Genomic DNA, 22,688 nt, shown 5'->3' with positions numbered 1-22,688 from the left:
TTAGGAATCTGTTATCCCTCTCTCTTTCTGCTCTGCCTCCTTCACGTTGACTTCATCCACAGGCTGTGTGTAGAGGCAGGATGGGGACCAGCAACTGCAGGTAGTGCATCCTCTCAGGTTCAAACGCAGCTCACAAAAGAACCTGGCTTCTTCCAGATTCTGAAAATGAGTACTGGGCCTGATTCTCACTGGTATTAGTTGGATCCTGTATTCATCTCTGAACCAATTCCATGGTCAAGAGGATGGGATCCCATGATTGTTTAGTCCTAAGTCATGTATGCATCCCTGGAGCTGGGATTGGCATCAACTCCATCCAAAGCATATGCTTTGAGAATGAGGAAGTAGCGCTTCACTAGAGAAAATTCAGATCGTGGTTACAAGAAAATAGGTAAAAGCAGGCTATGGCAAAAATGATAAATGTCCAAAGTCACTGTGCCATTGACTTGGTGTTTAGGCTATGTATGTTTTTTAGAAAACAAAATAATAATTTTTATTAGTGTAGCGTTGTCCATTAGGAGATGAATTTAGCTGTTGGTAACAGAAATTTCAAATAACATTGGCTTAAACAAGATGGAGGTTTACTTTCTCTGGAGATAGGTAGTCCAAGACAGATGGAGCATAACCAATGTCACATTGGATTGCTGCAACTCCTGCCATCACATTTGCATTCCAGGTTGGAAGGAAGAGAAGCAAATGAATGTCCACTGATTGTCTACTTCCCTTTAGAGGTGTTTTACTGGAAAGTCCTGCTCAACAACTTCCACTTACACTTCATTGGCCAGGTCATGTATACCTGTAAGGAAGTCTGGGAAATGTAGTTATTTAGTTAGGCACAATGCTACCCATAATAATAACAATGGAATAGGTGTTTTATTAGTAAGGAAGAACTAGTGAATGGCTATTAGGTAAGGAGCTAGTTGTCTTCATTACTTGTTAAATTATTAACTAATATGGATGCCATAGGAGGTTTATTTAATAATTCAGTGAATTTTATATATTTAAGATTTAAGACATAAAAGTAGATGGAAATATAAATAGTAAACTAATAACAAACCACAAAATAAGCAGTAAGCTGTGCATTGAATAAGTATCAAAGTAAGAGGTCCAAGGAAAAGTTAAAGATGATTCTGATGTATCTATCTCTTTGATGTTTGGCTATATAGTGATACCCTTTACCAAGATATGGAACATAAGAGGAATATCAGGTTTTCAGGGGAAGTTAAAGAGTTAAGTTTTGGACACTAGAAACTATAAATGCTGGCATCAAATGACATTCGGGTGATGTCAATTGTTCACCAACTAAGCAGCTGCACATTTTGATATCTATTGTGCATTTTTTGGCAAAGAATGAACTGGCTGTTTTAGAAATTCTCTGCTTCCCCTAGTCCCTCTCTTTTAAACCTTGTGATCAAAGTTATTGAAATATCAGGAGACAAGTCTAACGGACCCTAAGTTTCAACTCCACAGCTCAGAACAAGAGAAGTCTTCGTGTAGTCAAGCACAGGTTGGGTGTTTTGAGGATATGAAGTTCCACTCTCTTAGGTTTGGTATAGTTCTTTGCAGGGTCAGGAAATGGGAGAGGTAAATGGATTGACAAAAGTGAATGAGATATGCAAAAGTTAACTGATTACATCACATATTATTCATAGGGAGCAAGTAAGACTTTTTTTTTAGGCTACTGGAGAACTATTTAAAACTGAAATATTATGTTGTAGGAGAAATATACCCAAAGGGGCTTTTGACCCTACTTAAGTGCTTGATGAATACATTATGAAATAACCTTGTCTTCTGTCACTTTAATAACCGAGTTATAGCTGTTATTTGCTTTGAACTTTATTCATTTCACCATTTATTGAGTGAGCTTTTCTGCTTTTTCATTATCCTAGGTACTGGAAATACAGATATTAATAAGAGAAAATGCCTTGAAGGTGTGCTGTGTTATCATTACCCATTTATCAGTCCCTGCTTTTTCATGTCACAATAGGCTAAATTCCAAAGATGAGACAGGCCACAGAGTTTAGTAGACATTTTTGTATGGTTGCTCTAATTACACATACTATACATTTACCTTTTTCCGTATGGCTTTTCCCAACTTTGCATAATTCTTGGACCATGGCTTAATTTTATGGTATTAAATTTAATTTAGAGGGATTTGAAAACTGTGACAAATTTGTCTGATTCTAGAAATTAGCACAGTTTAAATTTTATTATTTTAAATTCAAAAAACCTTCTAGAGAACTGTATTTCCCTGATATGGTAGCTCGGCAGTTTAACTCCTATATTCCAGGCTCTGTGAATAGGCTACAGCCAATTTGAAAAATAAATAAGTATTAAGTACATTAGTGGGAGCTACTGTCACTCAAGGTCAAGATTAATTGTTACTAGAATGAATAAATAATTCTTGTGTTTATTCTTATGTAATATCATATTTGGCTCCTATCAGGTTTTTAGAAGTAGTTGATCAAATGGTTCTTTCAGGTCTAGAACACGACGGATCCAGCTTTGGGTAATCGACCCAGCCAGAGAAAGGGAGACAAAAGTTACTATGTTCAAGGAGTAAGTAGCTTCTCTAAGTACTCTTTCAACTTGCACACACAATGAGTGATGGCAATGCTTTACTGTTGTGAGAGTTGTTTGGGTGATGTCGTTTGTATGCCAGTCATGCAGCTGTGCATTTGAAACCTATTGTCCTTTCTTGGCAGAAAGGACAGAAATAGGAGCAGTTATGCTTTGGAAGGGACTTTTGTGTTTAATTTAAACCATTTTACCTATCAAAGTAGAGGATTCCCTTATGTCTTATCTCCACTAATTCTATTGTCTTATTTTCTGTTTATTTTCATCCACCCTTATGGCAAATACAAAGCTGAAATAATCTCATCCCTCGAATTGGCTCTTCTGTCTGCAAACCTTCTCTTGATGAATTGTGCCACCTTTTCCCCAACTCTTTAAGCTAGATCTGCAAAATCATCCAGGATTACATTTTCCTTATCAGTCACCAAGTCCTGCTACTATTCTGCTAATACTGCAATAGCAGTGTTCTTTCTCCTTGTGTCTGTTGCTTTTATCTGTGATCAAGCTCTTATCATCTCTCTCTTGGACTTTTGTAATATCCTCTTAAGACTCTCGGTCTCCACTAGTGCCCCCACAATAACTGCCAGTGTAATCTATCAAAAATAAATCTGGATTATATTACTCCTCTTAGAGTCCTTCAGTGACTTCACATTGCTTATGAGTCAGGATCAGACCTAAGTTTCAGCAGTATGATTTATATCACAATACTTACAAAGAGACACATAATGATTCAAGCAAGAGTATTGTGGTTATTTCATTTCTACCTCTTATTTCAAATGCCTAAACCATGATAATTGCGTATTCTTTATATTAAGAATTACATTCTTTGCATAAGAACACAGGTGCCCACTCTCCGTAGAACTGCCTATTGCATCCTCCTTCCTCTCAAGAGGTATCAGACTTGCTGTTTATCATTCCTATATATTTCTTTACATGCTTATTTCATAATTATTTCATAATTTACAAGAAATATATATTATTTTGTATAATTTTAAACTATGTAAATGATATACTTATGTATTCATCAGCTGTTTTGAATCTTCATTTGTGATTCAGCATGTATCTCTGATGTATAGTATTTTCATTGTATGAGTATATTGCAATGTCTTCACTCCCTTGTTGATATTGATTTGCATTCCTCCTTTCCCTTCCCTCTACAATTTTTTGACTCTCCATAGAGGGTGTATTATTAATCTTTGTGGTTGTTGTTAATCCTCATAAGTTTATTTTGGTGGATTGCGTTTCTACAAAATGAGTGTGTTGGTTAGTGAGCATTGGTAGCTGGTTTGGAGTCGAACAAGGGGTGTAAACTGTCTCTCTAGATTAGCAAACCTCATCTCACTTACCAGGGCTGTTGGCAGTAGCAAGTGAGATCATTTGTAGCAAATTTCTTCTTTTCTAGATGCTCTCCAAAGCAGATTATGAAAAAAAAAGTGAGAGTCCTGCTGGACAAATGCTTTCTCCTCCAGTCATTACTTGGCCAGGTGATTTCTAAGTCACCCACACCGTTCTACTTCAAAAGACCAATAGGAGGGAATAGACTCCAGCAGCGGTGTTCTCCCACTTTCCAGGATCTGTCCTGGTTACCAGCTGTTGGCCTTCTACTGCAGTGATTCTCAGAGCTTTAGCCTTCATCAGATTCACTTGGAGGGCTTGTTAATTGATGGGCCTCACCTCTAGATTTCTGATTCAGAAATTCTGGGGTTGGGCCTGAGAATATGCATTTCTAAGAAGTTCACAGATGATACTGATGCTCAAATTTAGCATTTCCCAACCTATTTTATTTTTTGACTCATGGAACCCTTTAGACATTAATATATAATTTCACAATCACCTACATGATTTTTTCAATCATGTTATAATTTTCTAATTTTTATATGTTTTAAAGAAGGGCTTTAAGTTAAAAAAATTGTATCTGTATAATGATAAACATTGTGGTCATCCAGAGCCTTGCTACTCAAAGTGTGGTCTGTGGACCAGCATACCTAGGAACTTGTCAGAAATGCAGACTTTCAGGCTCTACCTCAGACCTAACGAGTCAGAATCTGAACTTTAACAGTAGTCCCAGGTGTGCACATTACAATTTAAGAGGCACTAATCTAGAACTGACATTAAATCCAGTCTGAATAATATTCAAAACAAATAAGCATTTTAATTTTGATGTTTAAAAGTGGCATGTTTCATTCACTTTTATTCTCTTTCATGTAAGAAAAGCATGATTTTGACAATAAAATATATCAAATTTGGTTTGGGAGCCAAGTGCTGAAATTTAATGAAATTAATGATAATACAAAATGGACAAAACTTTATTCATGACCTGATATTTGGAAATACTATTTTTTGCATCATGTAAAATCAACTGCCTTATTTTATAAATTTTAGGAAGTAATAGATTTCTGACTCTTAATTGTAATGACCTCTCTGTAAATAATGTTAATGTGTGTGGAGAGTGTTTTGCCTCAAAGTAAAAGCTTACTTGGATATATTTTTTTTGTTACATTTGTTATTTTCTATTTTTTTGAATAGTAGAAATATCTTTCATCAGATAATTACAATTTAGGGATCTGAAGAAGATTATCTTGAGACATATTTGCAAAATTGTTACTTTAACATTTTCTTATAACTTATTTTTCAGTATTGTTCATTATACCTCTTTTCTTTGAACAGTTACCCAGGAGGATAATAACCTATCTTTTAGGGTTTTGAAGGTCAGAGTTTTATATTTAAAAATCTCAAAAAGTACCTGGCACATAGGATGTTTACATAAATGATGATATCAACCCCATCATTTTCTTCCTCTTTGTCATCTTCTTCCTCCGCCTCATTATCATTGTTACAATCCATAGCAAGCTCAGGATAGAGTTTAATTATCTGCTGTGTGAAGCCAGGGGTAGACTGGACTCAATGTCTTGTCTGCTCAGGCTGCTATGATAAAGTATAATAGACTATGTGGCTTAAACAATAGATATTTACTTCTCACAGTTCTGTAGGCTAAGAAGTCTAAGATAAAAAAGGTTCAAGACAATTAGGTTCCTGGTGAGGGCCATCTTCCTGGATTTCAGAGGACTGCCTTCTCACTATGTCCTTGGGCTCCAGGTTTTAATGTAGGGGATCCAATCAAACAAAATCAAGCATCTTTGCAAAATCTTCAATATGTTATATTTAAAGGCTGAATTTTGAAGGTAGCACAAAAAATGGGAAGTAATATGGGTTTCCTTCCTATACTTCTTCTGATAGGTAGAAGACACAAACCACTTCAGCCTATTAGATGTGTGACTTTGTGCAAGTTTCTTAACCTTGGAGCCTACATTTTCCCATATATAAAATGGGAATAAAAGGTACTGGGTATTTGTTGGGTGGACTAAATAAAGTTGTGTGAAAGTAGATGCTGGTTTGTACTGGTTCTTTTCTCCTTCCTCTTGTCACCACAAAACTGCTCTTATTATGTTTTTATTTAATATTATTTTATGTATTTTAACTTAACCCTATTTTGGATCCTCTTGACTTTTGTTTGATCGTTTTAGTCATCTTTGGGCGAGCTAAAAATTAATGTACAAAGAGCTCATATATTTACTGGGGTACGGATTGTGGGGTTGCTGGAGAAGGTCTGAGTTTCTTTTGTGTTTCCTTCTTTTACATAAAGGAAGTTTTGTCTTCATCTTTTGCCATAAAGTGTATCAGCAATGTTATCTTTATTGGTTGCCATTACATTCATTTACAATGAAAATACAAGCAAAGTGTACTGTTGGCTATGTTGAGATGTAGCCAGATCAAATTAGTTCATTCATTATTGCATTCCTCTGTGTGCCTGAATAAAATCATCACAATAATGACCCCGCCCATTTTGTGTCCTTCAAAACTGTTCTCATTTTTTAAGGCACAATTCAAGATGTGGTTTACTTTGTTAAGTTATGCCCCATACTCCCTTAAAGGAATCACTTCTCTGCATTCTGTCAGCATGTGACCTCTACCCTGCCTGGCACTTTTCACTGTCTCATATTAAAAGCAGTACTTCAGGCATTGGGTTGAAGGTTGTTTGGGTTTCTAAATAAGACATTCTGGCATTGACATTAGAAGGCTCTTCATTTTAATCTCTGTGTTGAAATTTTCTTTGTAAAGATACACAAAATAATTTATCCTTTCAAAGCTCAACTTATCTGTAAGGTGGGGATAAAAGCTTCTACCTTACAGGTTTTTTGAAAGATTAAATGGTATAATATAAATGCCTAAGATAGTAAGTGTTCAATAAATGGTAGTGAATATTGTTATTGCTGTTATTGTTTGTGTATAGTATATTATTTGTTGAATATACATGTGACACGTGACTTAATAAAACTTCTTCCCCTAGACTATGCATTCTTTCAGGATAGGAAACCATCACTTGGCATTTTGCATAAGGTTTAATAAACTGATTCACAATTATTTGTTGATTGAACACATTAACTTTCACCTTACTTGACTTTTAAAAAGAATAGTCTTGGCATACATGAAAAAAATTTCAAAAAAGTTGTTTTCTAAATGACCTTGTTTTAAAATCACTGCAGGTACCTTGTTATCCCATAACTTTGATATCCTGAAATCTGAGGATTCTACCAAGATAATATGATAAGAACTTTCAGTGATTTGGGGCCATATCCTACTTAGGCTAATGTGGAATTTCCAGATTTCCTGAGAGCTTGGTACAGCAGCACGCACTGCTTGCTAATCAGCACAGGCAATAATGCCATCTCTGCCTCAAGAAGGAGGTAGGGAAATTGACTTAACTATGTTACAAAGTATGGAGGTGTTTTACATCATTACTGTTAATTTTTTTAAAGTACTAAAAATTAATCGGGAACTTTTTAAAGTACCAGAATTTATAATTTTAGCTTGGTGTGGGGCGGGGTGGTATTTGTGTTGTCTGGTATAGATTTTGTTATTTCAGTGTTATCTGATTATTTTACATTTTTTAAAAGTTATTCAGGGACCCTGTCCCCTGGATTTGAATACGGAATTACCTTATCAAAGCACGATGAAAAGGAAAGTCAGAAAGAAGAAAAAGAAGGGAACCATTACAGCAAATGTTGCCGGGACAAAGTTTGAAATTGGTAGGTTTGCTTAGAATCAATCATGGGATTCTCATAATTGCTGGAAAACTGATTTGGTGTTAAAACAATGTAGAAATCCAGAGGGATAACTATCTTTTATATAATGGATTTTAAACGCCTTCTATAAAATTTCTAACATGTTAGAAGGATTCTTTTTCTGTGCGGTAGAGGATGATATCCTTAGAAAGATCCGAATTGATTTCTAAAATTTCAGTTCAAACACTAATATGATTAGACAGCTTAGCTGAAAAAAGGGACTTGGCATTGTATTTTTTTTTTGAAGTTTAATTTTGTCAGCTCTCCAAGCTTTGAATTTCATAATAAAATAGGTTTATATATGACTGACCTGACAAATTTGAATTTATGAATGCAAAGAAAAAATGGATCTTTCCAATATTCATATGTAACCTGAATGTTCCCGGCCTCATGGGTTTGTGTATATGTAAATACCCACATTTAAGTAACACATTACATTCTTTCTTCTTTTTTTTTGAGACGGAGTCGCTGTAGCCCAGGCTGGAGTGCAGTGGCACGATCTCACCTCACTGCAAGCTCAGTCTCCCAGGTTTATGCCATTCTCCTGCCTCAGCCTCCCCAGTAGCTGGGACTACAGGCGCCCGCCACCACACTTGGCTAATTTTTTTATATTTTTAGTGGAGACGGGGGTTTCACCATGTTAGCCAGGATGGTCTCGATCTCCTGATCTCATGATCTGCCCGCCTCGGCCTCCCAAAGTTCTGGGATTACAGGCGTGAGCCACTGCACCCAGCCTATGTTCCTTCTAAACCTAACTGCCAGGAGTTCCGTTTATATCACCAAGGTCTTCCCAGGTATCTTTGAGATGGTGCAGGCAGTGTCTCTCATATACTCAGGAACAGGTGTGCTCCTGACATGCTCTTCTGAATTTATTATTGTTTTTGCTTGTGAGCCAGGTAAGGAAGTCTCCTAGTCTGTGTTGCTATTGCCCTTGCTCTCTACATGAGCTGTAGGTGGCACAGCAGCTGCTGAGTCCTCAGGATGCCAAAGCTGCATGGTGGTCTGTGACAGAGAGGAATGTTCCTTTCCCCAACTCTTGTGATTGTACACTGTCACCTGGGACTACACCATTCTGTTAAGACTCAGGATTCTGTTGGAAACCACAAATTACCCAAAGTCTTCTACTTATCTTTATTCCACACTTGAAATTCAATGGAAGAAAAATGCCAATATGTTAATTGTAAAATCTAGATCGGAGAGGAACACATGAATAGTTTGTACTAAAAAGGAAATGTTCCTCTGAGCATAAACGTTTTCAGTAGGATTAGAGGGTTGGGAGCAGTGGAGAACCAAATCCAGATCTCTCCTGTGAATATTGCTTTATTATTTCATGTCCTAAGTAAACACAGATGAGTTGATTTTAAGCTCTAAAAATAATTTGAACTAGGGAGGTGGAAAGTATGGCATAGGTTTGATGATCAGGGGATATTTTTACCTTTGCTCTTTTGTACCTAACCTAAGGTCGTAAAAAAGCTATAAAAAGTACATTTTCCTGAGTAGAGGTATTGTCTCAGCTGTGTGTGTTTTCCTTGTGCCATAAATAATCACTAAACCCTTTGGCAGTTTTGTGTACCTATTAAACCTGAGAAGATCAAAAGGAATGATTTTGTGTGCAACCGAAAAACAGTTCTCAGTTAGTACTGAGTGTAATTTGGCCCTAGATAAAACTGTTGTAACTAAAAATGAGGTTATGCTGTAACTAATATTTTCAAATGAAATACTGTGAACTAAAATTTATATAGAAAATGTCTTTGCAATGAATATATTTCAGAAGTATTTTAATTTTGGTTTAACTTAACTGTTTACTTGCAGTTCGTTTAGTAATAGATGAAATGGGATTTATGAAAACTCCAGATGAGGATGAAACAAGTAATCTTATATGGTGTGATTCTGCTGTTCAGCAGGAGAAAATATCAGAGCTGCAAAATTATCAGGTAGGAAATTAATCATGACCAGTTAGTCGTATGAGGAAAGTTATATGGATTCCACCATAATTGTTTTTAGATAGGTTCTTAATCTGTGACCTTATTAAATTTCAATTCTAACTCACCTGAATAGCCTGTTTTGTTTCTATCCAGTTGTATTGACACTTTGCATGAAGCCTGCATCTTTTGCAGACTTAAGTTTTAACCTCTTTCTATCTTTAGGGAAGAATCAATAGAGAAAACCTCTTCTGGCTGGGCGTGGTGGCTGACGCCTGTAATCCCAGCACTTTGGGAGGCCAAGGCGGGTGGATCACGAGGTCAAGAGATCAAGACCTTCCTGGCCACCATAGTGAAACCCCGTCTCTACTAAAAATAGAAAAATTAGCTGGGCGTGGTGGCACCACCTGTAGTCCCAGCTACTCAGGAGGCTGAAGCAGGAGAATCGCTCAAACCCGGGAGGTGGAGGCTGCAGTGAGCTGAGATGGGGCCACTGCACTACAGCCTGGTGAACAGAGCAAGACTCCATCTCAAAAAACAAGCAATAACAACCAAAAAAATACCCTTTTCCTAAGATGGTACTTTACATTGCACTTAAAGTTGTAGAATAGATTGCATAGGGAGACCAGAATGCAGAAATACCTTGTGAGGTCAGCTATATGTAATCTGGTTTCATTCTTTTATTTTTAGAACATAATACAAACTTATGTTCAGAAGAAAATAGACCTCAAACTAAAAAGCTGAATGTAAGGATTCTAGAGAATTGACAGTTTGTATAGACTTTCTTCATTTATTAGTTTAGAATGTAATATAAAATTGACTGTAGTGAGCAAATAAGTCATTTTTACCAGTGCTTATGTCTGTGAATATGGTGAATCTAGAATAACAAAAGTAATTTGGATATTATCACTCTTCAACCTAGAAAATTATAATTTTACTATCTATGTAAATATTCTTTTGTGATTTCTTTAACATTTTGTAGTTTTATTCTCTGATTACCGTACTCTTTAATTCTACAAATTCACTATAGGTCATTTAATGTTAAATCTTTTAGATTAATAATTGGCAGTTTATTAAAATAAAACTCAAAGGATGGATATTGCATTGTCATATACATGAATATAATTAATTTGCTGAGAATATTAATGTTTACCTTTTTATTTTCCAGAGGATCAACCATTTTCCAGGAATGGGGGAGATCTGTAGGAAGGATTTCTTAGCAAGAAATATGACCAAGTAATCTTTATTTTCTTGTAATGGAGAAGACCTGTTCAAAATTTATAATATGAATACTGTAGTGGTATCTTTCTCAAGGTTACATTGATTTGAAATGATAGAATTTTATTAGAATTAGAATTTTAGAGCTAGACAGGTCTTAGAATGTCTCTGGTTCTAGTCTTCCACTTTACAGAGGAGGTAAATGAGGGTCAGATAAATGAATATCTTGCACAAACTCAAGCAAATTGTTAATAGCAGAGGTGGGTAAGAATCAGTCTCCAGAATCTCAGGCCTCTTTACTGCAACGTGCTGCCTCTTTAGTAACAGAGTTTTTCGTTTAAATGTAAGAGTTATCTGTATATGTCATCTAAGAGATACTTGTTTATTTTCAGTTAAATTTTGCAGGAACTAATTCGTTGCCTTATATGCCGTGTGTGTGTGTGTATGTGTGTATGTGTTTCTGTGTGTTTTCATATTGGTGATTGAGCATTTACTATGTGCCAGGGATTGTACTGGGTACATATATGCACACACTTACTCAAAGACACATGTATATATGCTCACCCAGGGATATACATGCACAGATATTTATCTCTGCAACCAATATTTAGAAGAGCAATCTACTTTCATGAAAAAGCTGATAATAAGTACCCCAGTCTTTTAATAAACTGAAAAATTTTTATGCAGTTTATATTCCTGTTGGCTAGGGTTTTTTGCCTTTTTTTTAAGTTTAAGAAAGTTGAGTGATAAACTGAGAATTTTTTTTAAAAGAAGATTATTCACAGAGATTTAGTAAACTTTCTGACTCTAAAAAATGGTAGTATAAAAGGTAATCAAAAACTGTTCCCTATGGTGACCCAGAGACTCAAAATTATTTGTAAAGAAGCAATATAAATAGTATTTGCCTGAACAATTCCCTACTCCCTACTCCCATCCCTGAGGCACAGTTACTGACTCCTTCTACATGTTACCTTGCCTTATATGCCTTTAGTGTACCTATCACACTGTTTAATATTAATAGCCTATCTATATATTCCTTGGGAGCAGAGATGATACTCATTTATCTTACTATCCCCAGTACCTAGCAAATAGTGTGTACTCTAAAAAAAAGTTTGATGTACTAATATGTAAATTAGTACATATTAGGGCAAGTTTTTTTTTTTTTTTTTTCCCACTGATGTATCCATGGTTCAGAATAGTGTCTAACACTTAATAGGTGCTCAATAGACATTTGTTGAATGAATGAATCAATGAATAAGTAAATGAAGGAATGGAGAAAATTTAAATCTTTGTGGCAAATGTCAGTAGCCCAGAGAAAGAAAATATATGCAAGTTTGAATAGAAATTATTTTTCCTATTATCTCTGATTTACAGAATGATCAAGTCTCGGCCTCTGGATTATACCTTCATTCCTCGAACATGGATCTTCCCTGCTGAATATACTCAATTCCAAAATTATGTGAAAGAATTGAAGAAAAAACGGAAGCAGAAAACTTTTATAGTGAAGCCAGCCAATGGTGCAATGGGTCATGGGTAGGTTTGCTTTTATTTGGAATATATAAAAATAAAAAAAATTTGGGAATAGGGAGAATAAATGTGCATAATTACTCATGGTTGAGTACCAACATGAAAAAATAATGAAATAAGTTTCTAACTATTGCATTTTTGGAACCAAATATTTAATGATCTCTAGTCTTTTAAACTCTCCCACAGGCTTCAGTAATTCAATTAAAAAATTTAATCAACAGGTTGTGAGGCTTTAATAGGAGATAACAAAATATAAGGGGAAAAAGCTATTTTGTGTTTTTTTCTAAAACATAAAACTCACATTTATAATAATTTCAATAGGCTTGGAGAGTAAAATCAGTTGCTACAGTAGAGCTACAACTGACTTGGAGAAAGAAATGAAAAGGGAGTTATTCTTTTCATAGCTAGAAATCTTGAAGGAAAATATGTATCTTCTTTGCTTTTGAATAAGTTTTTTCTTTATGTAGCCATGGTAATTGGATTAAAAATGAGTGGAACACATTTTAAACTGAAGTTCCAAGAACTAGACATGTTAACTGAGAATAGAATGTGCAAGTAATATTCTTGTTTCCTTTTGCTTATGTTAGTTTTCTGCAATGTACTTTTTCGAAGAAAATGTGGCTGAGGCTGCTTTTAATAAAATACACTTGGCAGGGCACGGTGGCTTATGCCTGTAATCCCAGTACTTTGGGAGGCCGAGGCAGGTGGATCATGAGGTCAGGAGACTGAGATCATACTGGCTGGTGAAATCCCGTCTCTACTAAAAATACAAAAAATTAGCCAGGTGTGGTGGCGGTGGGAGAATGGTGTGAACCTGGGAGGCAGAGCTTGCAGTGAGCCAAGATCGCGCTCCAGGTTACTGCACTCCAGCCTGGGCGACAGTGCGGAATTCTGTCAAAAAAAATAAAAAAAATAAAAAAAATGCACTTGAGTCATTTTAATTTAAAATGCTATAGGAAAAAAGATATTTGAAAATATAGCTACCAGGTAAATTATTGTTCAAAATTTTCTTTTAACTTTTAATCATAACTTAATAATCCAATCATAAATTACTTGCAAATGTGCTTTGGTAATTTTTAACTAATAGTATTAATGGGAATTTTATACCAATTGCTTAATGCTGAGTTGGCTGTCTCTGTTAGCATTAAAGGAATGTTTCTGGTGGTAAAGAATTGATTTTTCACATTTTTCTCTATTTTAGTGTTAAAAATTTAATATTAAAATATCTATATTTATATACTTATATTTGATATTAAAACATAAATAATAATCTTTTAATTTATTTTGATGGCAATATAAACAAATAGCTGGAAAAGCAGATAACTGAAAGGGCATTATGTGTTCCCAGGGTTTATCTCATGTAATGCAGTAGTACCTAGGTAAAGAACACCCCTCTCATCTATTGAATTGTATCTGTTTCCTTGCTAATCTTCTGTCTAGTTATTTTGTCCATTATTGAAAGTGGAGTATTGAAGAATCCAGCTGATATTGGTGAAGTATTTCTCCCTTCAGTTCTACCAGTGTTTGCTTCATGTATTTTGGAGCTCTGTTATTAGGCACGTAAATGTTTCTAATTGTTACATATTCTTGAGGAATTGACTTTTAAAAAATCAGTATATAATGTGATTCTTTGTCTCTTATAACAGTTTTGCCACTCCAGGTTACTGTTTTATTGCAATATCTTTTCCATCCTTTCACTTTCAATCTATTTGAGTCTTTGACTTTAAAGGGTGTCTCTTGTAGACAGCATATTGGTGGACCATGTTTTTTAAAAATTCATTCTACCAAGCTCTGCCTTTTATTGGAGAGTTAATCTATTTACATTTAATGTAATTACTGAAAAAGAAATATTTACTTAGGCCATTTTGCCACTTGATTTATGTATCTTGTAGTTTTTGTTCCTCAATTTCTCTGTATTGTCCTGTTTTGTGTTAAGTAGATATTTTCTTCTGTACCATTTTAATTCCCTTGTCATTTCTTTTACTATGTATTGTTGAGTTTTAAAAAATGATTACCCTGGAATTACCATTATCATCTTAATTTATAACAGTCCAGTCTATATTAATACCAACTTAGTTTCAGTAGTGTATAAAAACTTTGTTCCTGTATAGATTTACTCCCTTTATGTTGTTATTGTCACAAATTATATCTCTGCACCTTCTGTGTCCATTGGCATAGATTTATAACTATTGTTTTAAGCAGTTGTCTTTTAATTCATTAGGAAAAATGAGGAGTTAAAAACCAAAACTACAATAAGAGAGACTTTTTTGTTTTTTGATATGGAGTCTCACTCTGTCACTCAGTCACCCAGGCTGGAGTGCAGTGGTGTGATCTTGGCTCACTGCAACCTCTGCCTCCCAGGTTCAAGTGATTCTCCTTCCCCAGCCTCTTGAGCAGCTGGGATTACAGATGTATGCCACCATGGCTGGCAAATTTTTGTATTTTTAGTGGAGATGGGGTTTCTCCATGTTGGCCAGGCTGGTCTCGAACTCCTGACCTCAGGTGATCTACGTGCGTCAGCCTCCCAAAGTGCGAGGATTACAGGTGTGAGCCACCATGCCCAGCCAGAACTTTTGTATTTACCTGAGTAGTCACCTTTCTGGTGTTCTTTGACAATTTGATTATAGTATATCTTGATATGGATCTCTTTGAGTTTATCCTACTTGGAGGTAATTGAGCTTTTTGGATGTGTAGATTAATGTTTTTATCAAATTGGGAAGTTTTTTGCCAGTATTTCTTCAAATATTCTTTGAATTTTTTTTCTTTGTCTTTTCTCCTTCTGATACTCCTATTGTGTGTGTTGCTGTGCTTGATGGTATTTCACAGATTTTGTAGGCTCTCTTCATTTTTCTTCTTTTTTCTTTCTGTTCCTCAGACTAGATAATGTCAGTTGGCTTATCCTCAAGTTTTCTGATTCTCTTTATGCCTTGTCAAGTATACTGTTTATCTCCTTTAGTGAATTTCTTTATCTCAGTTATTATACTTCTCAACTCTAAAATTTCTGTTTAGTTCCTTTATTTTTCCTTAATTTTTTATCACTACTAATATTCCCTATTTAGTGAGACACTGTTCTCATAGTTTATTTCAGTTCTTCATACATAGTTTCTGTTAGCTCTTTGAATAAATTTTAAATGGTTGATTATCCAGTAAGCCCAATGTCTGGGCTTCCTCGTGACAGTTTCTATTCATTGATAGTTTCCCTGTATATGGGCCATACTTTCTTTTTCCTTTGCATGCCTCATAATATTTTGTTGAAAACTGAACATTTTGAGTATTATACTATAGCAATTCTAGAAATCAGACTCTCCCCTTCTGCGTAATTTGTTGTTGCAGCTCATTGTAGTAGTTGTAGTCTGTGTTCTTTGCTGTGTATGGCCACTGAAGTTCCTGTTCTGTTAGCTCAGTGGTCAGCTAATAATTGGACAGAGATTTCCTTAAACAGAGCAAAACAAACAACAAAAAAGCCCTCAATTTTTGTAGATGACTGTGTGTGTGATTGCTGGGACGTGCCTTCAGCACGCAAACAAATAATTTACAACTCTGCCTTAGCCTTAATTTCCTGCTTGTACAGAGTCTGATGGTTAGCCAGAAGGGACAGCTTAGGGCCTTCTCGGGTCTTTCTTGAGCATGCTGCTAACCTTGGGCATGTAACTGGTCATCTAGATTCCCAAGAATATGTCAGAGCTTTTCAAAGTTTCAAAGATGCTCATTGCTCAGCCCTTCCTCCCAGTCTTTTTAATTGGTCTATTGTCTGCCCACCTGCTGCCCTCGACAACGTAAACAGTAAATGTTTCCAACAATTGTCTCTGAAAGTAGTTGCCTCAGCACTGGTAAAGTTCCAAGTTAGGCAAGATGAAAGCAAGCCCTTTGAGGTCCTCCAGGAAGCCACCAGACAGGTCAAAACAACCAACCATAAGAATAGCCCATTCTACCCAGTCCAGAACCAGTACTGGTATTGAAAATGAGGCTGTTCAAGGCTGCCGCTGAGCTGTGAGTGGATGATGGGACTAGATTAAGTTAAAGTGTTACAAAGCTCTTTGGCACAGATCCAGCTGTTTTTTCTTAGTTAAGTATTCCATTTGCTGCAAGCCTTTGCTTAGTTTGTGGGGTTACAAAAAGTTGATTCCTATGATTTCTTTTGCTCTTCATTGCTTTTGTGGAGGGACAGACTTTTGGAGTCCCTTACTCCACTATTTTCCACTTGAGTATATCTGTAACTTTTTAAACATCTTGCTCTATGTCAAATCATTCTTTTAATTTTTTTCTTTAAACATAGGATTTCTTTGATAAGAAATGGTGACAAACTCCCATCTCAGGATCATTTGATTGTTCAAGAATACATTGAAAAGCCTTTCCTAATGGAAGGTTACAAGTTTGACTTACGAATTTATATTCTGGTTACATCGTGTGATCCACTAAAAATATTTCTCTATCATGATGGACTTGTGCGAATGGGTACAGAGAAGTACATTCCACCTAATGAGTCCAATTTGGTAAGTGATACCAGACAGAACTTATGTTTTCATTCAACATTTTTCCTATAAAATATGTTACTTTACCCTTTCTCTGCACTTGTAAAGGGAAATGCTTAGAGCTTTCGTAATAGATTAATAAACTCCCTTTCTCAAATTGGCCTAGAATAAATGGATGTTCAACATATACTTTTTAAAGCTTTCATTAGGCATATAGATTGTATGAATGAAAGTTCCTCCTCTCGGGTTTTGTGGTCTAGAAGAATTGTGTGCATAAGTAAGATTGCTTTTAACTTACAAGCAGCTTTGTGGACATTAGAAAATAAAGGTATCTGCTAATTGAAGGCTAACTGGGAAAAAGTACCCTCTCTGTGCTGTGTACCTTGTGCTGTGAGCACAAGGCTGGATTTCAAAGCAAACATCTGTGTGCAGTGGCCCTGTATAGAAATGACTATATTATAAATGATACTAATATGCAATGATTCTTGATTCAGTATAATAATGATACTAGTATGCAGTGGAGAAGTACAGATTAAGTGTTTTGGAGCTGTGTTGGGGCAGTTTGTGTTCAGCTTCTCATGGAGGAGGTGGCATTTGAGCAGGCTTTGTGTAACACGTAGGGTGTGAACATGTTGAACGTGGGAGAAAGTATATGAAATGGAAAAGCGAAAGTTATCAGAAAGTAGTTATTAATTTCTGTTGCAATAAAAGAGAAGTAAGGCTGTCAACTTACATTGACTAATGTGAGGTTGAGACAAATGAGCAGTTTCAGTGTGCATTTTGAAGCCTGTTAAATGGAGCTTTGTGTAGATATTTTTCAATTAAGACTTTTTTTGTGCAGCCCTAACATATTTATAAAAGTTATAACTATAATTTATCATGAAGATAACAACTGTAATTTGTAGCTTATAAAAGTTAAATTATAATTTATTATGCATACTTAAACTTTAGTTAACCTCTAAACCTATTTTTGGATGTAACTAACTATAGTTAAAATTACAATTAATTGTTTTCCAACTTGTCAAAGACCTGGTTACTGTTCTCCCCTAATATTATGCACACAATTAACTCCATTAAATGTGGTCATTTTTTCAACATTAAATAATGGCTGATCATAAATGGTACTATGTTCAGTAAAATGAAAAATGTTGTAAACCTGGCAAAGGAAGAATAAGGAAACTGTCAAACCTTTCATAGGAAAAGAAGTTAAAAGAAAGAAACATTATTAAAGGTTATAAGGTCTAGATAAAGCCAATCACCAAGTAATGTTTGAACTCTACCACATTTTGGGCATTGTGCTAGTTCTTAAAAATACAGTGACCAGACAGATACAGTGCTTGACCTCACAGAAGCAACAGTTTAGTGGGGAGGCAGAAAATAAAATAAGCAATTATAATATCTGATGGTAAGTGTGATGGTGTAAGAAACTGAAGGTGCTATGGCAGTGCATAGCAGGGGCACATAACCCAGTTGGAAATAAAGGTTAGAGAGGGAGTGTTTTATAAATTGAAATCTGAATAATGAGGAGTTAGCCAGGTTCGGGTGCAGTGTAGGGTTGGATGGAGCTCCAGGCAAAAGAATGGCTCAGAGGTAAGACAGAGTATGACATGTCTGGAGAAAGCAGACAAGGTCAGTTTGGCTAAAGTATAGAATAAGGAGTGACTGTTCAGAGATGAGGATGGTGAGTCCTAGAAGCCAGATCCCTTAAGGCTTTGTAGGCCTTGTCTAGGATTTTAGAATTTATCTTAAGATAAAAGGAAGGATTGAAAGGTTTTACACAAACAAAAGAAGGAATGTCCCCTGGTCTGGAATGTGAGATGGGGGTGGAGATGGATGGAAATGATTAGAGTCAGAGAGACAAGAAGTTACATATATTTTGAATAACATGTAAAGTATTCTAGTCTGACCACATATGGAAGGAAAAAGGACTTAAATTGAAATAGTAGCAGTGGGTCTGGACCAAGAATAAGAGCATGGATTTGAGATACATTTAAGATAACATGGATAACGTTGATATAATATGGTCACAGGTTGGATTTGTGGAATGAGAGAAAGGGAAAGAGAAATCAAGAATAAAACTCAGATTTCTGACATCTGATGGATGGTGTATTAGGGAATGGTGATAAGGGAATACAGTAACTATTAAAGGTTTTGTGGAAAGTGGATGTATTCAGTTTAAAGGCCTGTGTGACCTCCAAATGGATCTGTTCTGTAGGCATTTGATTATACAGTATAAGTTTGAAGTTCGAAAGACATTTCTGAACTACAAACATAATTTGAGACTTGTCAATACATAGATTATACTTTAAATAATTGGCATAGGTAAGAGTGGATTATATATATGTAAGGTGGGAGTGATCTTTTGATAGTATTGGAAAGAATAAGACTTGGAAGCTCTTTTGGGTGATAAAGTGCTTTATTCTAATGTCCTATGTGTATACAATTAGCTTAAATCCAGTGGGATTAATCTCAATGAGAGATTGAGAGAAAGGAAGTGTGGCCTCTAGGTCTCATTTTGCTATGTGCTTTTGAATCACATAAGTTCCTGGCTTTAGTTTTTACATATATAGAAAAAAGATGTTCTCCTACATAAATGTCTATATCACTCATAGATCTCTAGAATTTTGTGATTGAATTTCTAGGTTGAGATGAAAATATTAAAAAGTGAAATACAAAAGTCTGTAAAGTGAGATCACGGTTATGTTAAAGGTAAGTTTAGAAAAAAACACTAGAAAAATTAAACCAAAGTGCTCTCATTGGTTGTTTCTGGATGGCAGCTTACTACATATTTTTTCCTTCTTCCTATTTCAAATTTTTAAAATAGTGAGCATGTATTTTATATTGAGCATGTATTTTATGTATGTATTATTTCTATAAGGATTAAATGTTCATCAACTACGTATAAGCAGATTATAAGACAGAATTTCAAACATTGAAATATAATAAACATTCTCTTCTTGCTACCAATGTAGTGGTTGGCCAATCCTTGCAGATTGCTATATGGTTCATAGCTGCTTTTGGTTCTATTTCTTGCAAATGACTAACTGGCAGTGAACTGCTTAGATGCCTATTTTTGTCAAGGTAAATGTGAAGTTGTGGAATTTCCAGTCCATTTACAAAGATTCTGTTTAAGAAAATGCAAAGTTTCCTTACTTAATTTTCACTAGAATAGCTAGTGGTGTTGTTAGTATTATTAATTTTAAGAAACTCTTGCCAAATACAGACTTCCTTACAAGATTATTTTCCAAACCTCTTTTTAGAAGTTAAGAAAATTTGTATTTTGGAAACTAGGAAGTGCTCCGGCTTGATTAATTTCCTTTTTCTTTAAATTAAGCACTTAAAATTAGGTGAGCATAAGATTTATGCTTTTTCTTTTAAGTATCATTTAATTTAAAGCTTTTCCTGTTTCTAAGGATAGAGACTGTTGTTTATTTTGTTGTCTTTGTATCCACAGTGCCCAGCAGAGACTGCTGCAGATAGTAGGTGTTCCTTAAATATTGTTTAATGAATGAAAAAAATAAATTCTTAATTAGTGGTAGGCACATGGATTAATAAACAACATGTACTCAAATGATCATTTCTGCCTCCTTGCTTCAAAGACTTCAATACCATAGGCCTAAGGAACTGCAGCAAAAATAAAATATGACATGAATATAGTTGGCTATTAACAAATCAAAATAATAATCACGTGAATGAAGTATATTTTAATTGTGATGTAACTTTGCTATCTAAAGTAATCTTTAGGATCATGAGGAGGGTAGGAATTAAGGATAGATTTTTATGAATGCTTGTGCTAGCTGGATAAAAAGCCATTAGATATATATTAATTGACAACTGTGAGGAGTTTTAAATTTTGAATTCTTTTTCAATTTAAGGAAAATAGTATCAACAAATGTAAGATTATAACAAGACAAAAATGTAGAGCTCCAGTATGGAACACGATACTGTACTGGACACTCGCACAGTATTATGTGGTACATTCTGTCTGCTGACTGTAAGTGCACTCTGGTACCAAGCTAAAGGGGCCTCCTAGTCGGTATGGGTGTGCAGAGGTTGTGTTTGGTAGTCCTGCCTCTCTATGTGATTTACTTGAGTTTTCATTTTTTATTTTCTTGAAAAGACATAGAATGCTCTCTCAGAAAATTCCTTTCCCAAAACAGATTTGAGTGAAAACTCTCAGAGCCAAAACATTAAAACAAACAAATTAACAAGAACAAACTCAGATCATTTTTCTTGCTTAGCAATATGTAGTTTCACATTTTAATTACTATATATTCTTATTAATTTGATACTTTTTAATGGTAGACATATTTTGAATAATATGTAAAGTAACTCTGTAGATGATTACATTCTCAACCCTTTTAAGGGAAATGTGCCATTCCATTTAATTGGGATATTATCTAAATAATCATGAAATTGTTCATCTATATAGTTTAAACTTTAAAACTTTTTTTAGTCTTTGAGTGTCTATTTTTCCTCTGAAACTTTGCAGTTCTAGGATGTCATAGGTGGTAACCACTTTGGTTCTTTCTTGTTACAGACCCAGTTATACATGCATCTGACAAACTACTCCGTGAACAAGCATAATGAGCGTTTCGAACGGGATGAAACTGAGAATAAAGGCAGCAAACGTTCCATCAGATGGTTTACAGAATTCCTTCAAGCAAATCAACATGATGTTGCTAAGTTTTGGAGTGATATTTCAGTAAGATTATGCCATTCCACAATTATAATGGTCTGTCCTCAGCAATAACTTGAAGCACCATCAGGCCATGAAAGTTATTAAGAGTTGATTGAACTTGGTTCCCTATAATTGAGAGGACCAGAGAGAAAAAAACAGGCCATTACACAGCCTACAGATTAACAACAGGGATGCATTCTGAGAAATGCATCCTTGGGTGACTTTATCATTGTGCAGACATCACAGTTTGTACTTACACAAACCTAGAATAGGAATAGCCCACTACACACCTAGGCTATCATATAGCCTGTATATGGTGTAGTCTGTGGCTCCTAGTCTACAAACCTGTACAAAACATTACTGTACTAGGCTGAGCACAGTGGCTCACACCTGTAATCCCACCACTTTGGGAGGCTGAAGCGGGCGGATCAGGTCAGGAGTTCGAGACCAGCCTGGCAAACATGGTGAAACCCTATCTCTACCAAAAATATAAAAAATTAGCTGGATGTGGTGGCGCGTTCCTGTAATCGTAGCTACTCAGGAGGCTGAGGCAGGAGAATTGCTTGAACGCGGGACGTGTAGGTTGCAGTGAGCCAAGATTGTGCCACTGCACTCCAGCCTGGGCAACAGAGCAAGATTTGGTCGCAAAAAAAAAAAAAAAAAAAAAAAAAAAAAAAAAAAAATTTACTGTACTGAATAGTGTAAGCGATTGTAATACAATGGTAAAGATTGTATACCTAAACATGGAAAAGGTACACTAAAATACAGTATTATAATCTTATGTGATCCCTGTTGAATGTGCTATGCATTGTACACCAAAATGCTGTTATGTGGCACATGACTCTATTCACCCTTGTTTATTTTGTTGACATTTTTACCTTACTTTCTAGATCACCGGCCATAAATCCAAAGGTCCTTAGGTGTCAGACAAGTAAGAAGGAGTGAAGTGGTCTCTAGATAGAAGAAACTAGGGTGTTCTGGGAACTGTGATAATTTGAAAGTCAGGAGAGGTCTGAAGGAGGTAGCCACCACTCAGCACCAGCTTACTGGTGCCAGTGATATTTTAGGCCCAGTGAAGCTCATTCTTCTAATTTCTTGATAAATTACATGTAAATGGCATAAATGACATAAATGATTTTAAATGTTGGCAATGGACTCAAAAATTTTAAAGATG

The 22,688-nt window shown here is 35.4% G+C and overlaps 1 protein-coding gene across 7 annotated transcripts in view; it reads left to right on the top strand.

Annotated features, from left to right (window-relative positions):
- The window catches only part of TTLL7 (tubulin tyrosine ligase like 7), a 136,816-nt gene that overhangs the window by 41,642 nt on the left and 72,486 nt on the right, over positions 1-22,688 (top strand). For 3 of the 7 annotated variants that reach the window (XM_017869097.1, XM_017869091.1, XM_017869094.1), the window contains 7 exons: positions 7,116-7,316; positions 7,527-7,658; positions 9,507-9,628; positions 10,785-10,852; positions 12,209-12,367; positions 16,638-16,854; positions 21,374-21,538. In XM_017869097.1, coding sequence (XP_017724586.1) covers positions 7,292-7,316; positions 7,527-7,658; positions 9,507-9,628; positions 10,785-10,852; positions 12,209-12,367; positions 16,638-16,854; positions 21,374-21,538 — 888 coding nt within the window. In that variant the 5' untranslated portion in view covers positions 7,116-7,291. Of the gene's footprint in view, positions 1-2,478; positions 2,557-5,808; positions 5,910-7,115; positions 7,317-7,526; positions 7,659-9,506; positions 9,629-10,784; positions 10,853-12,208; positions 12,368-16,637; positions 16,855-21,373; positions 21,539-22,688 lie in introns of all 7 variants that reach the window. The other 4 variants (XM_017869095.1, XM_017869092.1, XM_017869093.1 and 1 more) reach the window with 3 other exon arrangements.

Source organism: Rhinopithecus bieti, unplaced genomic scaffold (genome assembly GCF_001698545.2).
Source record: "Rhinopithecus bieti isolate Rb0 unplaced genomic scaffold, ASM169854v2 scaffold_4600, whole genome shotgun sequence".
Taxonomy (NCBI): domain Eukaryota; kingdom Metazoa; phylum Chordata; class Mammalia; order Primates; family Cercopithecidae; genus Rhinopithecus; species Rhinopithecus bieti.
Note: the sequence above shows the minus strand (reverse complement) of the source record. Positions and strands in the feature narration are given on the sequence as shown.